At 39.3% G+C, this 24,221-nt stretch overlaps 2 protein-coding genes and 1 long non-coding RNA gene across 3 annotated transcripts in view; 1 reads left to right on the top strand and 2 right to left on the bottom strand.

Annotated features, from left to right (window-relative positions):
- The first annotated feature begins 665 nt into the window (after nt 1–665).
- Nucleotides 666–1,557, top strand: LOC132978257 (uncharacterized). Its single transcript, XR_009673881.1, has 3 exons — nt 666–934; nt 1,073–1,311; nt 1,437–1,557. It is a non-coding gene; the product is annotated as an uncharacterized LOC132978257 (long non-coding RNA).
- On the bottom strand, nt 1,085–13,707 carry stard5 (StAR related lipid transfer domain containing 5). Its single transcript, XM_061043350.1, has 6 exons — nt 13,573–13,707; nt 7,334–7,383; nt 4,889–5,021; nt 4,004–4,121; nt 3,115–3,208; nt 1,085–3,008 (listed from the first exon to the last, which is right to left on the bottom strand). The coding sequence occupies exons 1-6, from the start codon at nt 13,660–13,662 to the stop codon at nt 2,858–2,860; spliced, it is 636 nt and encodes a 211-aa protein (XP_060899333.1). The 5' UTR covers nt 13,663–13,707; the 3' UTR covers nt 1,085–2,857.
- A 1,421-nt stretch (nt 13,708–15,128) lies between these two features.
- The window catches only part of LOC132978248 (transmembrane channel-like protein 3), a 31,442-nt gene continuing 22,349 nt past the window's right edge, over nt 15,129–24,221 (bottom strand). Inside the window, exons 15-22 of the mRNA XM_061043383.1 lie at nt 23,818–23,885; nt 23,335–23,463; nt 19,349–19,459; nt 19,056–19,181; nt 18,892–18,970; nt 18,323–18,365; nt 17,958–18,225; nt 15,129–16,229 (exon numbers count right to left, since the gene is read on the bottom strand). Coding sequence (XP_060899366.1) covers nt 15,236–16,229; nt 17,958–18,225; nt 18,323–18,365; nt 18,892–18,970; nt 19,056–19,181; nt 19,349–19,459; nt 23,335–23,463; nt 23,818–23,885 — 1,818 coding nt within the window. The 3' untranslated portion in view covers nt 15,129–15,235. The remainder of the gene's footprint in view (nt 16,230–17,957; nt 18,226–18,322; nt 18,366–18,891; nt 18,971–19,055; nt 19,182–19,348; nt 19,460–23,334; nt 23,464–23,817; nt 23,886–24,221) is intronic.

Here is a 24,221-nt window from a genome sequence, read left to right as displayed (position 1 = left end):
TATAAAAACAAACCTGGAGTTTGTCAGGGAAACTACAAATCTTGACATTTGAGTCAGTGCCACAGGATCCATTTATTTTTGTTGGCAATCTGCATTAAACTAAAGTTCTAACAGGGCTGAAACAATGAGCATGTTTGTCCTCCTCCTTCCATTAACACGTCTCACATAACACTCAGGGTTTATACAAAGGCTGTTTCAAATCAGTTGGATATAACTTATAATCAAACATCAAGGCAGCAACAACTGGCCTTCAGAGCAACTCTAAAGAAAAAAGGATTTGTGCTTATAGTCTCGTAAGTTTATTGTTGTAGGTCTAATAAACCACAGAGTATTTGAAACCAGCAGAAAAACGTACCACTACAATTTAACTTCAACATGATAGTCGCTAGGTAAAGAGGAGAGGGTACTCACAATATAAAGGGGGAACAACAAGTCCCCTTGGTTTTCTCAGAATCTGATGCTGAATATAAATCTGTGAACTTGTCACACTTCTCACTAGTCCTCCTTCTAGTGAGACAAAATGTGTGTGCAGCACCTGGCTTACTTTAATGACATAAACGCACAATGAGAGAGTAGAAGAACAAGTTTTCTTGTTGGGGCGCCTGTGGCTCAGTGGGTTGAGTCGGTCATCTCTCAACAGTCATGTTGAGGGTTTGATCCCCAGCTCCTGAAGCAACATGTCCGATGTGTCCTTGGGCAAGACACTTAACCCCAAGTTGCTCCTGCTGCTTCATCAGCGGTGTATGAATGTGTATGAATGGGATTAGTTACTTCTGATGGTACAGAGCAACCTCTACCATCAGTGTGTGAATGTGTAGGTGTGACCTGCGGAGAAAAAGCACTTTGAGTAGTCAGAAGACTAGAAAAGAAATATACAAGCTCAAGTCCATTTACCAATTGTATAAACTTGCCCTTTTTTCATTTGTATAACACTGTATTATGCTGTTTCAGATTCTAAAACACAAATATCATGTTACAATGTTGGATGTTCATACTAAACTTCGGCAAAGTTTCAAATCATGAGGTAAACATGTGTTTGAGGCATCCCAGAATCAGCCTGAATGCTCTAGAGAGAGTTCCATGAGTTATACAAGACACTGTTAAATCATGAAGTCATCCTGTAACAGATGCTCATCTCTGGTGTAGTTGTGCAAGCCACACCTCCTGTGCATCTCAGCGTCTCAGCACCACAACCCTGCAATAGGACTGCTTGTTGAGTTTTCAGAGTTTGTAACGGCTCTTCAGCTGGGAGAGAAGTTTAGATTTATTGTATTTCCTGAAGAAGAAGGTGAAAGAAAACATATGGCCTACGTATTTATTTCTTCACACCACTTCAGGAATCTCACACAGCAGAGGAACAACATGAAGCTGCATGTTGGAGCTAACTTAGGCTGAGACTTTTCATCTCTAAATGGTAAATGGACTTGAGCTTGTAGCACTTTTCAAGTCTTCTGACTACTCAAAGTGCTTTTACACCGCATGTCTCTCATACACATTCACACACTGATGGTAGAGGCTGCTATGTAAAGAGACCATCAGTATTAACTCATCCATTCATACACCACTGATGAAGCAGTAGTAATTCAGGGTTATGTGTCTTGCTGAAGGACAAATCGGACACGTTGCTGCAGGAGCTGGGGTTTGAACCTTCGGCCTTCCGGTTGAGAGACGACTCTACCACCCACTGAGCCACAGCCGCCCTGTAAAGGGCTTTGTAGAAAAGTGTGAAGTGCAAGCAGTAAGTTAAGTTTACATGAAATCTCTGAGACGTTTTGGTTGGTGATACAGTTTGTACACTTAGAGTTATTTTTTTTTTTTGATGTTCTTTTCTAATTTCTAATAAATTCAGATTTATCCCAAAAATACAGAGTGCATATGCTGTTATGAAAATTTATCAAAACACCAACCAATATCACTATCCCCTCCAAATCGCTAACTTTGGAAACATGCAATAAGAGCCCTGATGCACTCTGCTGTGATCGGTGAGTATCAGAAAAATGTTCTTTTAAAAGCCCAACATGATTTTTGGATCTTTCATACTTAAAAAGTGTTCTAAATATTGGTCAACTGTGTTTGGTTCTAGCACACTGAGTACAGTCAACATGTAGGAAAATTATGTTTCACTCAAAGGAGAAGTCAAAGTGTCACATTTCTGACAGAAGGCCCCTGAAGAGTTTCAGGGACTGAAAGTGAAGAACAGGAAGAGGAAATGTACTTTGGAAACCTCTACCACGAGTAAAAGGGAAATATACTGTGATGCCTCGGCAGTGCATCAGGGAGAGTGCTCGAGTGGAGGCGTGACATTTCTTTTTACAGGTGAGCAAAGCAGAGCGAATCAGTGGCATTTCAAGAACAACACTAAATATGAGGTATGACATGAGATTTCTTAACCATATATCTGATAGCATTGTAGGGTAAACCAGGTCCATGCAACATGCATGTTTTCTATACACTCTGAAGGATGCTATGAGGAGAATAAATGCCTTCATCCCGTCCATATTTAAAAACATTTACAAATACAGATTTACATCATGTGTTTCTCTTTAGATTGGAGGACATATATTCATCCCACAGGTAGGGACACTTAAGATGCTGGTTTGTCAAAGACCTGATCTTAGAGCTTGTGACTTTTTTTAGTGCCCTCAAATTGGAAGGAAGAAAGATTTAGTGGGTTCCTCCTTCAGTGCCAGGGAAATATAAACTAATCATGGAGTCGAATTAAATGAAATAAGTGTTGGATCATGTCGGTGTACTGATTGCTGTTGGGTTTGGACTGTTTTAAAATAGACTGTTTTTCATTTGGCCTGACAAGTCATTAGGCCTCAGGTTTAAAGGTATACTTCTTAACCTCTCGGTGTCAAAGGTCCTTGAGGGATTTGACAGCCTTGGACAGGTTGCTGTAGAACTCGGTCATGCTGGAGGGGAAGAAGGAGTCGACCACAGAGCGAGGGAGCAGGCCACTCAGGTCAGTCTGGAAGAAACTAAAAACCTGGGTCTTCTTGGGCTCTCTGAGTGGAAGAACAGAAGAAGTGGAAGAATACAAAAAAGAGAGAAGCAAATTAGGTGGGTGAACATGGACTTAAACTTGTTTGTGGGGTGTGTACGGGTGCTCACCCTGAGACGGGGACACAGATGCATCCACACGGGTGGTTAAATCCTCTCACATAGCCGGACTGGGGAGGACAGCCCGCGTGAATCACATTGCTGGCTGTTTGACACAAAGACACAAAAGGTGCACATTTATCGGTGTTATACTGGACATGTGAGGGGTTGTGTCTCCTTCAGAACAGATCACTGCTGAGGGATCTCACTAAAGGTGTTATCTATCCACACTCTGAAAGGCATCAGCTTAAATAAAATCATCTTATCATGACTGAGAAAAATGCATCAATCTTCTCAACAAACTCCCTGAAACAAATGCAGGTGTTTGCCCTTAAAAACAAACACATTTACACTCCAGTTTAAGAAGAATGCATTCAAATAAACAACAGAAGAGCAAATGAGAGTGAGCATAGATAGAAACAGAGAAGATATATCTTTCAATTTGACCTCACGTACAGGATTAACAAAACGATGGATTACACAATCACACAACATCTGTCACATCAGGATCCTTTCTATGAAATGAACCATCACATGGACAATCTGAGTCTTAGAGGAGCAAGAACTCAGCACAGTGTTCCTCATAATAAGCTGATAATAAAAAATAAAGGAAATAATTCGATTAATACTGGGGGGAGGGGGGATCAAACAAAAAAAAGTCTATTAGCCGAACTTGGAAATTAATATAATGTCAAATATTATTACATAAATATACCAAAAATATATATATAGAAATATAATAAATATATAATACATAAATAATAAAAAATAATCCAAATATAAATAAATATACAAACATATTACTGCACTTTCAATACTTTTGGCACACACACACACACACACACACACGCATATCAGGTGTACAACTACAGGAAGTAGAAACAAAGGAGTTGTTACGCACCATTTGATGAAATGGTGCCGTCTTCATATTGTTTAATTAAAATAACATCCACAAAGTCTCGTGGAGCGATGATCCCCATAGCTGCTGAGGGCGTGACTGTTCTGAAGATAGAGATGTCCTGTGGGAGAGAGGGAGAGAGAGAGAGCATGAAGTCAAAGACAAACAAAGAGAAAGCTGGGACACATCTGAAGCTGCACTGGACAAGTAGTTACTACATTTTGACTTCATCAATCAAATCCAGCAGTCGTTATTTTCAGACAGTTCTTTTGTCAAAACCTTTTTTGGTTTTTGACATGATCAGACTAGATTTACAGTTTAAAGTCTTTCTGTGATTTTTCACACTTAAATATAATATAAATCAAGTATCTCCTCTGAAAATAACTCTGTGAGTCATGACTGTCTACAATGGGTGTAACACCCGAGTCCCACTGTCTGTGATGTTTTCAGAGTCCTATCTTCACTTTGTTTACATCGCCCGGACGGCCAGCTGACTCCTCCCCTCGTGTATAAAAGTTGTTTAATTGAGGGACTAGAGAAAAGAAGAATAACATACTGTACTCACTGCTTAACTGTGTTTCTAGATCACACTCATTTCAGGTAAATTTACATGCAGTGTGAAGATACGAGCATAATAAAGATCGCTAGCATTAGCATGCTAACACAACAATGCAGCGTGAGTTGTTTTGGTTTCATGCTGGTGCTCAAGGGCGACATCTGCTGGATCAAAAAATCACATATAAAGCCTTTAAAGTTACCAAAATATTGTGTGGCTTTTTTTAGGATTTAAAATATGTTACAATAACGATCTGAAAGACAACTGAATGAGGCGACAGGGTTAATGAATACAACATGATTTAGACAAAGATCTTAAGTAAACAAACAAACCTCTGTGATTTGTTCCAACAGTTGAAACATTTTCACGTTTTTGTCCCAGCTGACTCTGAGCCCGTTGGGTATTGGCTTCAAGCACTCCCAAACGTTCTCTGGGCTGCCGTTGACGATCCCCTCCCCCTTATAACTAAAAGAGAAGTGACATAACAGATTAGATTATTTTCAGGTCAGATGAATTTGATGTATATATTTTATTCATCCCACTACACAGAGAGAAACTCCACATTTAATTTGATTGGAACCTTTAAGCAGTTGTTTTTGAGTCATTTCTGGTTTTTGAGGTGGGGTTGTATGAGGTTCTTGTCAATAATATGTGCATCAGCCACAGGAGAGGCCGGTCAGCCTCGCCCCCTTCATTAAGAAATGGGTCAGAGTGCCTTTCGTCACTGCTGTGGGCCATTTGTACCGAGTAGTTGAGCTTCACCCTGAACACCAACAATGATGTAAGAGCACTACGGCGTTCAGCGTCAACCATCAAGCTGTTCTGTCTCTTTAGGTAGTGTTGTAATACTCAAAATCCAAGACCGGTCCCGAGACCACTTTTTGAAAGTCTTGGAATCCAAAGCATTTTTACTCGATCTCGTCTCGGTCTCTAGACTTTAAATCAATACCGGTCAAGACCACCACTGACAGGCTACTTTCCATGTCATCACTGTGAATAGGAGACTGTGACTAAACCGGAGGAGAAGTCACAATTTTAAGAAATGAAATCATTGAACAGTTTCAGCTCTTTAATTTGACAGTCAGCCGGCCCCTTTGTTTGTGACACACGTGTTCCTCTGCCAGCACAGCACTGTTCAGCTGTTCAGGCCTGCAGGCTTCTAATTAGACAACAAATCAAGGTCAAGGTCAAGGTTTCTTTATTCGTCTCCCTAGGGAGAAACTTGTCTCGGATACTGCTGCATAGACGATACATAAAACAATATAAAAACAGTCTGAGCTAAAAGATGAGAGATTTTTTTTACAGCGACTATGACATACTGTTTATGATACAAGAGGACACTTTGACTTCTGCAGACAGAGACTCAACAGGTCCCAAAGACAATGGACTTGAGCTTGTATAGGGCTTTTCTAGTCTTACTCAAAGCGCTTTTTTTCTACACCGCAGGTCACACCTTCCTGTTCACACACTGATGGCAGAGGCTGCTTAATAAAGTGTCCATCAGTATTACTAATCCATTCTTCTACATTCGTACACAGCTGATAAAGAAGCGAGAGAAACTTGGGCTTGAGGGTCTTGTCAAAGGAGACACTGACATGTGGCTTCTGGGGATCGAACCCCTGACAGAGAGAGAGGGGGGAACTTCTGTGTTAACTGAAAGACAGGGAGAGATCCCTCTTGGGATGGTGGTGCAGGTGTGTAAACTGTGAGCACATGTTCACAAACCCGGAGAGCTACAAGGGGGACTTTTCTGGATCAGAGGGTACCAGCGGATCACATGTTCCTGCAGTCTGCATCACTCACCATCCAGAATTCCCTGTACTGAACTCTGATGTTTTACCGACCTTCATCAGTTTCTACAAATCAAATTGGAAAAAAACAGAAAAGTCAAGTGGAACTTTTATCTCTAATTAAGTTTTCGGCTCGCATTTTTTTTTATTGCATGACACAACCCATGGTATCGTCTGCACGATATGTTGACCTTTTTAAAATACTCTGTGTCAGCTGAGCTAGAATAACACACTTAAAACCAGAACTATGCTGTGTCAACAGAATAATCTTTAAATGATCTCAAACTGGGATTCATTAATATCCAAATTCACAATAGCTGAGTCTACTTGCAAAGTTGAAATGTACACTTGTGTGTGTTTTGGTGGAACAGTGTTAAAACAGATTTATTATGACAAAGTAAAGCACTGAACATTTTCTAAACTTAACGTACAATTACACTGTCTTTGGTGTTTAGGTTGGACCATTAAAATGAGCTAAAAATGACCCCCGTCAGAATCCCACAAGGGGAGCTGGAAAACGCTGGCGGGGAGAGGGAAGTCTGGGTTCACTGACTGCGACCCTGGACAAACAGAAGGAATGGATGGAAGGATGGAGGACCCCATCAGAAACATTGTACAGCCTAGGAGAGTCACTCCGGCCGGTTTTTCAATAAAGGGCCGATCCTGTGGCTAATATACAAATACCCCTTAAAAGCCCACTTCAAAAACCTCCAACATCAACTATCCATTCAAAAAAGGTACAGTTAGAATTTTTGAATTACTTGTCAATTACTTCCACCTCTAATACATCCTTCAGATTAACTGGAGGTTGCTTAAGGTTTAAATGAAGTTTCAGACATCTAACAGAGGCTCATGGTCATGGGAATATGTTTTTCTCTATTCAACACACAAATGATTTATGATCTTTTTTTATTTCAACTGTTTATTAAACCAAAACATAAAATTAAATAAATAAGAAAGACAAAAAAAGGAGTTTAAGTTTCTCACACATTCCCGAGGAACTCAGATGAAGGACGCCAAGACACGACGACGTCATTCTGCCAAAGAAAAAACAGAAGATAAACAAAGAGCATTGTGAAGAGTCTGATAGATGCTGCTGTTGAGAGGTCTCCTTCAGCTGGAACAACAAGTGAACAGTCAAATATTAAGCACCAGGGTCCAGCTGTTTGAGGAACTCTGACTGGATTAGAGCTGTCAGAGTGAGTGAGTTGTTTCTGAAACCAGGCTTGATCAAGTCACCTCGTTTTGATCCTCTTGAAAAAAAAACATTCAATTTAAGTTCTTTAAAACATTTTAGTAGGAATGTACGGAGGCCCTACGCAGACAAGCATTAATACATTTTATTTAAATCTGTTCTCTGTGATAAAGAGTCAATTATGGGTTGCTTTCTCAAGCTTTCGATTTATTATTTATAATGTTAATGCAGGAGAACAACACTGGTTTTTACAGTCGTTTTCTACAGATCTCTAGAAATGAAGTTATCATGGGAACGCCGTCCCATTGTTACTAGATAATTAAGTCAAGATCTATCAAGTGAAAACAGAGTTAAATCAAATGTATGGAGATTGTCCACTGAGGGCTCCTGTAGGAGGAGTACAAATATTCTTGATTGTCCTGATTAGACCTGTTCTGACTGCCTGTTCAAGGCGCCTTCACTGTCACAGAGGAGTAATGACACTCCCTCTGTCCCGCCTACATTACATGGGCGAGCCAGGATCGACAGAGCCAGCAGGGATAGACAGCACTGTGTGTGTGTGTGTGTGTGTGTGTGTGTGTGTGTGTGTGTGTGTGTGTGTGTGTGTGTGTGTGTGTGTGTGTTGCAGAGTGCGCCCTAAAAAGAGCTCCTGTATCTGGTCAGACCGGTCAACTACAGATCCACTTTGAAAAAACAGGAGAAAAGATGAAAAAGTTGATCGTGGAAAGCAAAGGCAGGGATACATGGGAAATGGACTTGAGCTTGTATAGCACCTTTCTCTTCTCACTACTCAAAGTGCTTTTACACTGCATGTCACACCTACACATTCACACACTGATAGTAGAGGCTGCTGAGTAAAGAGACCATCAGATGTAACAAATCTCATTCATACACCGCTGACGAGGCAGCAGGAGCAACTCTGGGTTAAGTGTCTTGCCCAAGCACACACACATCACTCAATCTTTTTTTTTTTTAAGATTTATTTTTGGGGCTTTTTTAATGAGAGATAGGACAGTGGATAGAGTCAGAAATCAGGGAGAGAGAGAGAGAGTGGGGAATGACATGCAGGAAAGGAGCCACAGGTTGGATTTGAACATGGGCCGCCCGCTTGGAGGACTACAGCCTCCATACATGGGGCGTGCGCACTAACCACTGCACCACCAGCGCCCCACATCACTCAATCTTTTGGTGATTTTTATAGAGTTCTTGGCCCAAGCAATACAACAAGATGAAGGAATAGAGGGGTGGAAGTAAAAGTTGCAGAACCAAGCAGCAACCTCCTGTGTAAAAATAAGCCAATGCGGAAGTGCAAAAAAACTACAGGTCTTCGAATGTCTGCTTGAAGCTGGCTCATTCAAAAAGCCTGTTTTTACAGCTGAAATGTTCACGTTTACAGCCTGGTACAAAGAACCAAATAGGTCTGATTAGTTATTGTCCTCACGGCACACATTTTACGGGTCGTTGAATTGTTTTATAACACCTCTGGTTTGATTTCATGAATAGTACGTGTTATTCATAGTTAGGCGCAAGGCTGACCTGATAGACAGGTGGGCGCCGTGTAACGGTTTGTCAAGAGGCTTTAAACCCGCCCCAGCTCGAGCCTGTCATTAGCTTGACTGAAAGTTGGGTTGAGACAGCATTTTCAACATGGCGGCTGCTGCCGATGAGCCTCCAGAGCCCCCTGCTGTAACAGATTGGTGCCGTCACTCAGGCTTCATCCATTAATATTTACAGTCTATGTACAGGAATACAAAATGTGGTTATTTGCAGATGATGTTTTAATCTTTTTAATGAAACCAAATGTTTGTCTTCATAAATGAATGAGATTGTTAGAATCCTGTTAGAATCTATTTTTCCTTTAACAAACAAGCAAACAAAAACAAAGCTATTGTCCATAAATGACTCACCGTCTTAAACCATACAACAGACAGAAAATCATTCAAATATCACAGACAACTTAACAAAACAATAAGAAATGGATTACAGGGCATGGAACGAGGACATTCAGAAATATATGTTTATATACAGTACAGACCAAAAGTTTGGACACACCTTCTCATTCAATGAGTGTCCTTTCTTTTCATGACTATTGACATTGTAGATTCACACTGAAGGCATCAAAACTATGAATTAACACATGTGGAAATATATACTTAACAAAAAAGTGTAAAACAACTGAAAATACGCCTTATATTCTAGTTTCTTCAAAGTAGCCACCTTTTGCTCTGATTACTGCTTTGCACACACTCTGCATTCTCTTGATGAGCTTCAAGAGGTAGTCACCTGAAATGGTTTTCACTTCACAGGTGTGCCCTGTCAGGTTCAATAAGTGGGATTTCTTGCCTTATAAATGGGGTTGGGACCATCAGTTGTGTTGTGCAGAAGTCAGGTGGATACACAGCTGATAGTCCCACTGAATAGACTGTTAGAATTTGTATTATGGCAAGAAAAAAGCAGCTAAGTAAAGAAAAACGAGTGGCCATCATTACTTTAAGAAATGAAGGTCAGTCAGTCCGAAAAATTGGGGACACTTTGAAAGTGTCCCCAAGTGCAGTCGCAAAAACCATCAAACGCTACAAAGAAACTGGCTCACATGAGGACCGCCCCAGGAAAGGAAGACCAAGAGTCACCTCTGCTGCGGAGGATAAGTTCATCCGAGTCACCAGCCTCAGAAATCGCAGGTTAACAGCAGCTCAGATTAGAGACCAGGTCAATGCCACACAGAGTTCTAGCAGCAGACACATCTCTAGAACAACTGTTAAGAGGAGACTGTGTGAATCAGGCCTTCATGGTAGAATAGCTGCTAGGAAACCACTGCTAAGGACAGGCAACAAGCAGAAGAGACTTGTTTGGGCTAAAGAACACAAGGAATGGACATTAGACCAGTGGAAATCTGTGCTTTGGTCTGATGAGTCCAAATTTGAGATCTTTGGTTCCAACCACCGTGTCTTTGTGCGACGCAGAAAAGGTGAACGGATGGACTCTACATGCCTGGTTCCCACCGTGAAGCATGGAGGAGGAGGTGTGATGGTTTGGGGGTGCTTTGCTGGTGACACTGTTGGGGATTTATTCAAAATTGAAGGCATACTGAACCAGCATGGCTACCACAGCATCTTGCAGCGGCATGCTATTCCATCCGGTTTGCGTTTAGTTGGACCATCATTTATTTTTCAACAGGACAATGACCCCAAACACACCTCCAGGCTGTGTAAGGGCTATTTGACCAAGAAGGAGAGTGATGGGGTGCTGCGCCAGATGACCTGGCCTCCACAGTCACCGGACCTGAACCCAATCGAGATGGTTTGGGGTGAGCTGGACCGCAGAGTGAAGGCAAAAGGGCCAACAAGTGCTAAGCATCTCTGGGAACTCCTTCAAGACTGTTGGAAGACCATTTCAGGTGACTACCTCTTGAAGCTCATCAAGAGAATGCCAAGAGTGTGCAAAGCAGTAATCAAAGCAAAAGGTGGCTACTTTGAAGAACCTAGAATATAAGACATATTGTCAGTTGTTTCACACTTTTTTGTTAAGTATATATTTCCACATGTGTTAATTCATAGTTTTGATGCCTTCAGTGTGAATCTACAATTTTCATAGTCATGAAAATAAAGAAAACTCTTTGAATGAGAAGGTGTGTCCAAACTTTTGGTCTGTACTGTATATGGAACAGTTTTCAGTAGTAGTACTCACGTTCGGCTTTAGCTCCGAGATAGAAATCATTAAGACACATAACAGAGAATTCTGTATTTCTTTCAACCCCTACCAGTAGAAGTTCCTCAACTTCAATTTGTTCAGTAGGACAAACACAAGGGTTTATCTGGGAAGGGAAGAAGTATAGAATAAAGTAAACTATATTACAAGCTCCTAAAGATAAAGGTGTGCATGCATTACCAAATCTCCAGGAATGTTATGATGCTACACAACTCTGTGATACAAGGTTAGTACAAGCCGGACAGAAATTGAACTAATTACGGAGGGGGATATCATGCTCAAAATGTGTTAGCAAATATGGACATGTTTAAGGAAAATGGAAAAATAATTATACAATTACAAAATCTGGTTTACAGTGGTAAAGACAAACGAGATTTAGATTCTGAGCTGGATCACCTGAGAACATGTTTAGACTGTGCACGGGGTACCCTGTAGGCCACTGACATTAAGTTGTTAACAACACAACACACATGCTGGAGGATGTAAATCACACTCATATTTTCTGGAAATGTACTGAAAAGATGGGTAAAAGTATGGGTGACATGACATTGAAGACAACACTGGGTTATGAATTACCTAAATAATTTGCAGTGCTACATCACCTAACCTGACAGGGGATACTGTTTAACGTTAAGACAGATATCTGGACTAAACGTTTGCTAGCAACAAAAAAAGAAAACTGTCACCAGGAAATGTTGGTTTCCATAGAAATATAACTCAAACTGTGATGAATAAATATTGATAATTGAATACATTTAAAAGGTTTTAACATTTGTGTTTGAGATGGTTTTTTTTAACAGTATGGAAGCCTTTCAGCAGACATGCATCCATACATTTTATTCTACTCCGTTTTCCCATGATAAGACCATGAAGCCTGAGTGACGTCACCCACCGGTTACTACAGGGGGGTGTTGAGGCTCATCGGTGGCAGCCTAACTTTCAAACTGCTACACTGCACTCACCTGTCAATAATGTAAGCTATGGATAACTTATCGTTGATAAAATAAAAACAGATTTGTTATAAAAGATTAACCCCCGTACAGTGTGTGTGCCCATGATGAAAATAACTCATCAGACCTATATCACTTTTTGTAGGCTGTAAAAACAGGCTGTTTTTGAATGTGGTGTGTATGTGACTTCCGGGGCTCTTTTTTTTAGAGATCACAGCTTATTAATCCCCTGTGCAAAGAAAACGTTAAGAAAAAATATGTTTGTCCCAGTTGCCATTAAATATCTTATAATTAAGGAGATTTAACAGGCCTGTTACCTCATGTTTCAAATAGCACTCTATATTTATATTATCATTTAACACCCCTTCAATATGAACTTTGACAACCTGGTGCCTTGCTTTTTTATGTAGAACTTTTGTTTCTGTCTTTATTCTGTTTTTGCATGACACCTTGTGTTTTGAAATGGCCAAGAATAGAGTGTTTTCTATTTCTATTTCATTCTGTCTGGATATCAGTGCTGGTTTTCCAAAGACAACAAGTATAAATAAATAAATAAATAAATGCATCAATAAATATATATATATATAAATAAATGCAACAATTCATATAAAATTAATACATAAATAAATATATTCATATATTTATTTATGTATTTCTGTGTCCATGTTGTACAAGGAAAAGTAAATATGTAAATTAAGTGGGCCGTCCTAACATTACTGAAGTAGGATTGGTCAATTTTGAAAAACAGACAGAAGAAAATTTACATATTTACAGATATACTTTTCCTCTTACGACCTGGACACAGAAATAAATAGATGTGGAAATGTAAAAATACAGAAATAAATTAATAACTCAATTAATGTGGAAATGTATGCATTGATACATATATAACTGTAGAAATACGTTAATAAATGAATAAATACATGTAAAAATATATAAATAGCCTTTTTCATTAACAGTGTATTTATTATTTATTCATTGATATATTGTTTTCAGCATTTATATATTTATTTATTTATTTATTCATACATTATTGTATGCATTCCTCCCAACATTTATTTATACTTTAGTCATTTTTTGTCCCTCATAAAAACCAGCATTTCGAACCCAAGCTAACGAGATACACGAGTTGAGACCTCGAGAGAACAGACCAAATGCACACAGTATCGCGAGAACGGGGGAGTTAAATGAAATAGATTGAAAATGTCCACCTCGGGGTTCCGTACTAAAGCGTCATTTGTCGGCATATTTGTCTACGACAGGTTTTAGGGACATTTACATGTAGCTACTCGTTCTCTATACCAGTGAGTGAGATGCGAGTTATCAAGACAAGTGTTTGAGTATTTCCATTTATAAAAAGAATAACTATTTACCGATTTCTTGCAGACTTTCCACCCGGACGCATCCTTCCTGTAGCCCATCAAGCAATCAGCCACCGACTTCGCTTTCTCTTCATAATCCATGATAGATAACAGGTGACAAGCAAAAGACCCCTTTGCTAAATGAATTTATTGTTCGGGGAAGCTGACGTTATGGCCCACACAGGTGATAGTTATCCCTTCATTCAATCAAACACAGAGTCACACAGCAGTGATCAGTAGCTTTAGCTCGTCAGGTGAGCATGATCCAACACTTCACAGACAAATGAATGAAAGGTGCTGCGTTAGCTTCACAGCAGCTGGCTCGGTGTGTGAGCAGAAACAAACACAGCACTAATAGTAAAGGTGTTCTTAATGTCGCAGGACAGCAATCTAATGCGATTACTGTGTAAAAAATCCTTAAGAAGATGAATGAATTTTCCGAAATCAGAGGGAAATGGTTGGCAGATGTGTGCAAACACTTCCAGAAAAAAATGCTCTTCCGGTTGTCCTTCAAAAGAAACGTCCTGCTGTCAAACCTGAACGTGTATGGAAATGTGCCATGTCACATTTATACTATGAGGGACAAAAAATGACTAAAGTATAAATAAATAAATAATTAAATAAATGCATCAATTCATATAAAATAAATATATAAATAAATATATTCATATATTTATTCATATATATATGAATAAATATATTTATTTATGTCTTTCTGTGTACATGTTGTACAAGGAAAAGTAAATATGTAAATTAAGTGGGCCGTCCTAACATTACTGAAGTAGGATTGGTCAATTTTGAAAAACAGACAGAAGCAAATTTACATATACTTTTCCTCTTACGACCTGGACACAGAAATAAATAGATGTGTAAATGTAAAAATACAGAGATAAATTAATAACTCAATTAATGTGGAAATGTATGCATTGATACATATATAACTGTAGAAATACGTTAATAAATACATGTAAAAATATATAAATAGCCTTTTTAATTAACAAAGTGTATTTATTATTTATTCCTTGATGTATTGTTTTCAGCATTTATATATTTATTGATGCATTTATTTAATTATTTATTTCTACATTATTGTATGCATTCCTCCCAACATTTATTTATTAATTTATACTTTAGTCATTTTTTGTCCCTCATATTATACACATTCAGTTTACCTTCAATACTACTCAACGTTTAAATTGAACATCGTGTTATATTTGTTTTTTTTCCAACAGGGAATAAGTTTACGTTTTTTTGTTTTGAAGGCAAGGCGCACGGCTACTTCCGGTAGTCTTGTCTGGCTTCACCGGAGCTGGTTACAGCAAAGCACACTGGGAATTGTAGTTGCCCTACATTCTAAATGAAATGCTGTTAACTGACTGGTTAAATGAGTGCACAGGCCAGGTCGGACATGTGAGATGATTCAGTGTTTTATTGTAATATCAGGTAAGCAGTGGTAGTAACATATATTATTATAAGTCCTTAACATCAACCTAATAGCATATGTGTTTGCTTTTAGAGCTAACATTTATGTTTCTAAATGACACAATACACACATTAGAGAGAGAAAACACGTTTAAAATGATTCATTTTCTGTGCTTTAAGTTTAATGTAGTAACATTGTTGTAATATCTATGTAATAAGATATTTGAGGAACAATCTAACAGTAGCTAAGTTTTCAAACATTCGAGCAAACCAGGTCATTGGACTCATCTACATTCAGATCAATGCTTGTTTTGGACTTTTTTTTGGCTATCTTTGATTGTTTGGCATCAGATTTGAGATAGCGCTCTTTGTTATGAATGACCTGGATGTACTGGTCGGTGCTGCTGTTCTGTTGGTCACTACTGGAGGCCAGGGAGCCTGAGTCTGACTCAGTCAGAGGAGTGTCTAGCTTTTGTCTTGTCTTGGGCCTCACGTAGGACTCCATTAGCCTTGTCCTCCCAGTGGACTGATTGGGTTTTCCCGGGGAATGGATGTGACACCTGGTTTGCACAAGCACAGAGTCTGCTCCCTTCACACTGGTCTGGGAGCAGGAAGGTGACTCTAAACCTCCTGAGTCCCCTTCACAATCATCCTGATCTTCCTCTTTCTGCGCCACATATCCTCCTCGAGCAGGATGGGCGCCTTTAACCCCCGACAAGTGGCCCTCAGCGCGGTCACCGATGAAGAAGTTCGCTTGATGGCGGAGGTCAGAGAGGGAACGGGGCCGATGAGCCTTTCCCAACGACACCCGCCTCCTGCTTTGTCCCTCTTCCTCTTCTTCCTCTTCGCTCAGATGCTGCTCCGATGGGTGGGACTGGTGAGGCCGAGGTTGATGGTGAGCTGTGCGGGGTGCATAGCGTTTCATGTTGCGTGGGTACAGTTCCAAAATCTCTGCCGACTCCTCCATGAGGTAATGGCGTGGGATCCTCGTGGCTGAGCGCAGCAGCTTCTTCCTGGGCTCTCGCTCGTTAACAATCACATATCTGGTGGTGTGGCCGCGCCGTCCTCCATAACTGTGTGCCGCAATGATTCCTGCAGCCTCCATGGGGTTGATGGAGCATTTGGTCTTCCTGTACAGAGGGTCAGAATTGATGTTGTCAGAATAGCCAGCTGGAGGATTGAATGCCATGTGATGGTAGGACTTGGACTTGCTGGTACCACCAGGAGCACCAAGAAACGGTGGGGGCCTGTTATGAAGAAGAACAACACACGAGAGTTAGCTTTTATAGTACTCATTATGTTATGATTGCAAAATATTGATCTTTGTTTGCACTGCAAAACCACTTTACAACCCATTTATTTTTAGAAAACCAAGGAGTCATGATGTTCACTGAGACAGGCTTGGAAAAACATTCTCCTCAAACCAAAGTTAATACTCGAAGAAAAACAAACTAGGGCTGAACAATTTCTATTCTTTTCAATCTGCTCCAGCTCCAGTTTTATTAGCAACACGTTTACAAAGCAGTGAGAGAAACTGTTGTAGTTGAAGTCTTTAGTTATTGCTGATGCTTATTAAGAGCGGGCTGAAGTGTATATTTGGCTGTTTGTCAAACATAATTCCTTGAGTAACATGAGCATTTTGATGTTTGAAATAGAGAGACTTCAGCTAATTCCTAGACCGATGTAAGGAGGGTCAAATACATTTTTGTGTCCCATAATTTACGGACATATTTTAAAGATAATCATGTTAAGTTATTAGTTTAACAGAGTAACATCTGACTCAGCTGGCTCTGACAAAATGTGCTTCTTCGATTCTCATCTACCATGAGTAATTTATAAAACTGATTATATGTTCTGTTTGTTTTGTTTTTTGTATCAAACAGCTGCTGATGAAGGTACCTTAATCAGTCGATCCTAACATTATTTCGATTTTAAATATCAAGATCTCATGGAGAAAAGACTGAAATGAATTCCTCAATACAGAAAAACAGTCAAATACAGGGCATTCATGTCCTCTTTGTGCGCCCATGGTGAAGCTAACTATAGCTCCACCAGCTACTGAACTTGTACTTGTACACATATCCATGTGCATATGTTTCTTCTTTGGAGTTTTCAGTAAGCTGACATTGTCAATAGTTAAATAATATATAGAGCCCCATAACAGACAAAAGGCAGTAATGTATTATCAAGATGGAAAATCAAGGTTGAAATAAGTGTAGAGTCTTAAAGATGTAAAGTTCTGTTCTTCCTCCTCAACCATCAATTGAGTAAGTAAAAGGCTGTAAAAGAAAAGAATTGGAGGTCAAAGAGAAAGTATACAGTCTCATGTTCTTTGTCTGGTGTATGGGAAGCGTATCTATGTTGCAGGAGTATTTAAGAGCAGCAACATCTTTTACTTAATGATTCTAAACTGACCTTTGTGACTCATTGGTGTTTTACCACTGTTGTATTATATCTTTGCTTTAATACAGTGTATAGCTTCTGTAAAGTTTATTTTAATTCACTTAGCTGTTACTACAACTTATTTATTTTAATTTTATTTGTACTTTTCTACTCTTTTTTTCTTATAATGCTATTCTATTTTATATATCATTTTATCTTTTTTGTAGAAGCTGACTCAGGGAGAAATGCACAAAATTCCAATGTACCTGTACTGTCCTGTACCTGTGCAAATGGCAATTAACATCTATTCTATTCTGTTACGTGATTTGTATTGCTATTGGTGTATGAGTTTATTGTTTCACGACTGTTCATTGATACTGCAGGGTTTAAAAGGCAGCATGAGCTGGACTATCAGGAAAGAGCTAATGTGAAGTCTTCTCTCCACGCTGCATGTTAAAGGTTTTCTAAATCATATCACACCGTGTTCGTATTTTCGTATGTCGCTCACACTTAAACATCAGGCTGCATCATTTAATCTGCAGTGTTGTTTCCCTGATAATACTGAAATGTATCATTTGAAATTATGTGTTGACCTGTTGGGTATGTGCTCCAGCCTGTGCTTGGGCAGTGCAGTCACTGATGGATTTCTGACGAATCCAGTTTCTCTGTTCAGGTCCGTTCTAGATGCTGACTGGGTGATGGTGCGGATGCTGTTTCCACGTCGAACAGGAGACTGAAAGTTGGTGACACTGCCGTTGCGTCTGGGAGACGGAGTTTGGATCGAGGCCTCCTGACTCGTGATGTCACTCTCCTGCTGATCTGGCTTTTTATCTGCTGTGGCCTCTGGACCCTGTAGTCTCGCTAAGGTAAGGGTAAATATCACAAGGTGAGGGTCTGGAAATAATAAGCACAAGTCCAACACACACACACACACACAGGAGATCTGAGGAACAGATACCTGCAGCCATCTGGAAGACTTTCTTCTTGTCCTCAGTCCGTTCCTAATGAGATAAAAGTCAAACTCAAGCTTTAGATAACATTGTCATGTTCCAGTAAAGAACTGCTTTAATGATAATTATCAACACTTGTTTTGTAAAATTAGGCCAAAAACTGGTTTGGGATGTTTTAGGGTTGTTGTTTTTTTCAATAGGTGCCAAACAGAAACATCTTTATCAAACATTAGAGGATGGGCTGTGACAAAGTGTTGGTCGGGTTAGTGAAAAACCCGACCAACCCGCTTGGCACAATTTATAGCAATATGAGAATACATTGATAAGTATAGTGGAACAGAAAGCTCTGTTTTATTTTAACTTCAAAATGTCAGATCTGAAGTCTATCATTTTTAAATGTCTGCTAACGTTGACACTGTAATCTCCATCACAAATCATATAGCCCGAGCAAAGCTGTTATATGTTGTTTTGCACTTTACCTGAGAAGTTTTTACACGTGTTTTCTTCAGTCCTGTGAACCATTCAATAAATAAATAAACTGTGGATGGATCAGGAGAATACTTCATCAGAAACTCACAGTCTGCAGCTGCATCCTCAGCTGGTTGTTGGTGAATTTGAGGGATCTGGCGATGGCCTGGAGATAGTATATCAGCATGCTGAAACATACAGGGACAAATCTCAAGTGTGTGTGGGTGTGTGTGTTGGTGTATGTATGAGTGGTGTGGGTGTGCACAGTCTTACAACAGAAGCAGCAGTGCTGGCAGCACCACCACAGGGCTGGTGATATAACTCGTCACTTTGCTGAACCACAGGGGGAAGTCATTGGCCACTGTTTCTGAGATGATGTCATAAATCTTCTCTTGCCCACTAAAACACACACATTAGGTTACTTTTTTTTAGCTTTACACAAACAATGTAATAAGGTGATACTGATCCTTTTTGGGGGGGATAGATATAAGTCTTCTGTAGTTTTTCACAAAATAGAATGTAAAAAAAGGAAGCATCTTTTGAAATGATCTGAAGTCTGTGCTTACCTGAATGGTCCACAGTGTTGTGATGGTCTGTATCTCACTATGGAAAAGATGGTGGGCAGCATACACAGAAACAGCATAAAAAGCAGCATAGCCAGGTAGAAGTTGTTTGATCTAAAATCAAAGAAAAAAGGAGCAGGGTAAAATAATCATGGGTGTGTTAAAATGAACAATTTTCACACTCCTGTTGTTTTCATACATACTCTCATGCTACCTGCCTAACTGTTTATGAAAATGCTGCAAATATTTAAGATTTTGCTCTTCCATTCATCTGCTGTGTTTTATATGAGGAATTGAAGATTTTTTCTTCCTACCTGTCAACCTATTATTGTGGTAACATTGGGTATGTCTGAAAACCTGCGATCTAGTGTGCAAAAAGACACAGGTAACATCGCTTCTGTAATCAAGTCTAATGCAGAAGAAGCATTGCAGTGAAATAGATGAATTGTTGCTGATCTTGTCTTTTACATGTGTTAATCAATAAGCATTTGTCTCAATGTGTAACAGTACTATCGGGGTACTGCACTTCTTAATCGGAAATATTTCCACGAGGTAGTTTGACAGGAGAGATTTCTACTTTCAGTTCCATACATGAATCCAACATCTGTCTATGTATCAGACACTTTAGAAGCACAACTTCTGCACAACTCATTCCACTGAATTGGCTTCTTATCTATAGTTATAAAGGGGCAATCACAAACGGGTAGCCATGGAGACTGTAATACCACTCATACTGTCATTATAAACTTATTACATGCTACTGTCATTAAACAGTCAAATCTATCACTCACTCTGCATCTACTGTGTATCATTATATAAAAATAATGCTGTTCCTGCAGCGTTCTGTAACTATCCATATCTGACACCTACTGTACTGGTGGTTACAGACTTAAAAAATAACTAATATTGAAATTGTCAATCCGTTTGCTGACGGTTTTGTTTTCTTTTGCAACTAACTAAGCTACACTAAAATCTCCAGACTGGAGTTTTTAGAGTGACAGGTTTGTGGTGCACCAAAGTGAAACAAAGCGGCCTGCTGTCGGCAAAGTAAAGTGCTGAAAATGTTCTAAATATACTAGCATACACTTACATTGTCATAAATTATAAGGTCCTTTTTTCTGAAATGTACACGGTACAAAAGAGCCAGCCTGCAGCAGTGTGTAGCCTTCCATGCCAGCACTACCAGCTGGCTCCTAAATGACAGGGCCGAGCTGACTGGCATCTCCTGCGGCTGTGGAGAGCTAAGCCTAAACTCAGTTTTACAAGAAAATACCCTCAAGATTGCAAAAAAAATGTAATTCTATCTTACAACTAATCAAATTGCTTAATCCATCTGTTACTTTCCCCCCTGCTTTTAGTTACATTTGCAATCGTTTCAGTGTTTCACTTCATTGTGAACTTGCATTCCTCTAAGCTAGGGGTGTCCAAAGTGCGGCCCGAGGGCAATTTGAGGGGATTTTTTGCAGCCCGTGACTTCAAATGAAGAATCAAAGGCCCGCGAGCGATTCTAACACGACAATTTTGGCCCGCAAGAAAAAAAGTTTGGACACCACTGCTCTAAGCTGTCCATCATCAGTCACTAAACCCCAACCATTACCCTTATACTACTGCATTATTCTTTAAAGTAACATAGTTAATGCTTCACACAGTAATATTTATTTATGTGGGCATTTAGCCTATCAGTGAACTGCTCTCTTATTTCAGATCCTGCATTTCCTTGTTAGAGGCCAGAAAAACAACTTCATCATGAACAACATATATTCAGCGTAACACACATTATAAATCTACACTCCATTATAATAAGTAGGGATAAAGCTACGTGTCAATATCAAGATCTCTCTCCTCCCCACAAATGCATTTAATTGCCCCCATGACATTTTCTCTCCACTTGTATAGTGAGCTGTCTCTGAGTGTGTGGCTGTTTGGATTTACCGGCAGTCTGGGAGTGACTGATAAGAACTGAAAGAGGCAATTACAGCCTCATTACATAAATCAAAGTGGGCAGAGGACCTTGGGCCGGTGTAAATGTTTGTTCTTATAGAATAGAATAGAATAGATGTTTATTGCCATTTGCACAGGTACAGGACAGTACAGGTACATTGGGATTTTTGTGCGTTTCTCCCTGAGTCAGCTCTACAAAAAAGTTTAAATTATATATAAAATAGAATAACATTATATAAAAAAGAGTAGACAAGTACAAATAAAATAAAATAAAAAATAAGTTGTAGGAACAGCTAAGTAAATTAAAATAAACTGTACAGAAGCTATACACTGTATTAAAGCAAATATATAATACAAAAAAATAACAAAGGGGAACACTATACAATGAAATGAAAATATAAATATGTTTTCTTGTCTCTACTTTTAGGGAGATGCATCTACTATACTGGAGATCTACACAATGACACGTCTCCAGATGATAAGGTATCAGGGAAAGACTTAGTGTGTTAATGCGACCCTCTCCTTGAAAACAAAGAAGTCCCAATTTGATGAGTGTAAGTGTTACCATAACATTGTCATTCTCTGATCTGCAATATGAAGTCACTTTTGTTGAGACTTGTAGCTTAGTCATCTACATTTCTCATTTGATAAAAGAGCTGAACTGTAAATGTCTTTGTAATGAACACTGCATTACACCACCCATTGGTTTGTGGACTCTCATTTTTGAGCCTCAAGTTTTGCATTTTTGCCATTTTTAATCTATAACTCAATCAATCTCTATTTGTACATAGCCAATCCATATCACATGTTAGCTCAAGACACTTTGCAAAAGAGCAGGTAAAAGACCTTACTTAGATCGTTCTATTACCTACAAAGACCCAACATTAATCAATCATGAGCACTACACTCATTATGATTTATCAGGTGATCCGACACTACTACCACCGTCGACCCTGAAGCCCAGCCACCACCATCAGACTGTCATCCCCACAACCATTGGCATCCTCATTCATGCACGGCCTGCTCCGACCTCCACCTTATCGGCAAGGAAGTGTGGACAACAGGCATGCCAGGAATACAGAGGAGAATCTGCATCTTATGAATGCATCTTATCCCATCTCCCCCTATCCCATTTTCCTTAACAATGAGTATGGTCTTGAACCTGCTCTTTTGTAAAGTGCCTCAAGAACACTCGTTATGAATTGGCACCAAAAAATAATGACTGATTGATGGATTGATAAGCAGAATTTAGCAAAGTTACAGAAAAAAACGTCCTTTTAACAGGCAGAAACCTTCAGCAACTTTGACATCAATTGTGAATTTTTTGCCTAAAAACGTTAGCAATCAACCCCTTAGAATTTCTGTTGGTGCGTCCAAGGGGTTCATCGTGGTGCGACTTGTCAATCAACAGGTAAAACACCCTAAAGAAAATGCACCCTGCTTTATCATCTATTTTACTCATACAACAAGAACACTCCGTTTGTACTTGAGATTGAGACTATAATCTCATTATGACAGTATTTACCGAGATCAACTAAGAAGTAGCCTCATTTTCTCATAAAGCACAAACACAATCATTCATTCACTATCTTGATTGTTTTTGTACGACTTCATATCCAGTTAAAGAAAACTTCCCAACAAAGCAGAGGTCATTTTCTCGTTGCCTTCCATGATGTCATTGCTGTTTTTATCCATTCAGTGCAATGCATGATGGAATCTTGTGATGCATTTTGCCATTAGTTTTACAATACTTTTCATATACTTTAAAATATGTGGGACAATTTTAGTAAACTATATAGGGTTTTATTCTCAATAAACATTCAGACAAGACTATTAAATGGCTATCTCATTATAAAGGGGACTGTGTAGTGAGCAGTGAGTTATTTTAAATCACAGCCATAGAGTTTTTCATAGAGTAGTGTGGCCCCCTTATGGCCATGAGAAGAAACACCTTTTAATGCACCGTTAAGTTCTGAGGCCATTGTGTGTGTGTGTGTGTGTGTGTGTGTGTGTGTGTGTGTGTGTGTGTGTGCGTGTGTGTGTCAGACCTGGAGGCCCTGAACACCTGCTGATGGGGAACATTGCATGTGAGAACAGCCCAGCTCCTGAGATACATCAGACCAATCAGCTTCAAGACATTGAAAGCAGGAAGACAGGGAGAGAAAAAAGCTCCCATCCTGCAGGATTGAAAAAGAAAAGGAAGTCAGACTCACAAAAACCATACACAAACACACACCGCGATGGAGGTTTGTCCCATGGCCCATGGTTTTCAATTCATTACGTTTATAGCTGTGAGGAGACATTTCTGAAATGAGCTGAGGAAATACGGTGAAGCCGGCCACAGGATGGTAATGGAGAGAATATAGAGGGCCACAGTTCTATAAACAGGGTCATGGAGACTGGTCAGCATGAGTCGGACTATTAACTTTGAGTTAGATCATCTATTACACACACAGTGGCCAGGCCAAGGTTACACTGTCAAAATGGAAATAAATCTTCTCTTCACTATTTTAGAGACATTTCAAACTTACCAGATCATTCCTTGGTTATAAATCAGATGTAAAACGTTCTCAGCTATTTTGAATTCTCCATATTCAGGCTGAGGAAATGAAAAGAAATAAAAACATTTTTACTGAGACGTTGTTTATTGTGTGGTTTTTTTCCTATCACATTGTCCTTTCAGGCCATAGTTTGAAGTCTGACAATCAACTCAGAAGTTTGAGCCTCACTGTGCAGAAGTACGATGGCCCTGAAGGTTAACTGTACAAAAATGTCACGACTTCAAAAAAATATTTTACTGGATGCCAAAAAACATTTAATCAAACAAAAACATTATATAATGGAAAGCAAATATTTCACAAAACAAAACAAAAAAAATTGAAAGAAAAAATACAAACAGGTTATGAATAAATATTATTTCATTAAATATGTCTTT

The sequence above is a fragment of the Labrus mixtus genome, chromosome 1 (assembly GCF_963584025.1).
Source record: "Labrus mixtus chromosome 1, fLabMix1.1, whole genome shotgun sequence".
NCBI lineage: Eukaryota > Metazoa > Chordata > Actinopteri > Labriformes > Labridae > Labrus > Labrus mixtus.
This window is presented reverse-complemented; position numbering and strand designations above follow the sequence as displayed.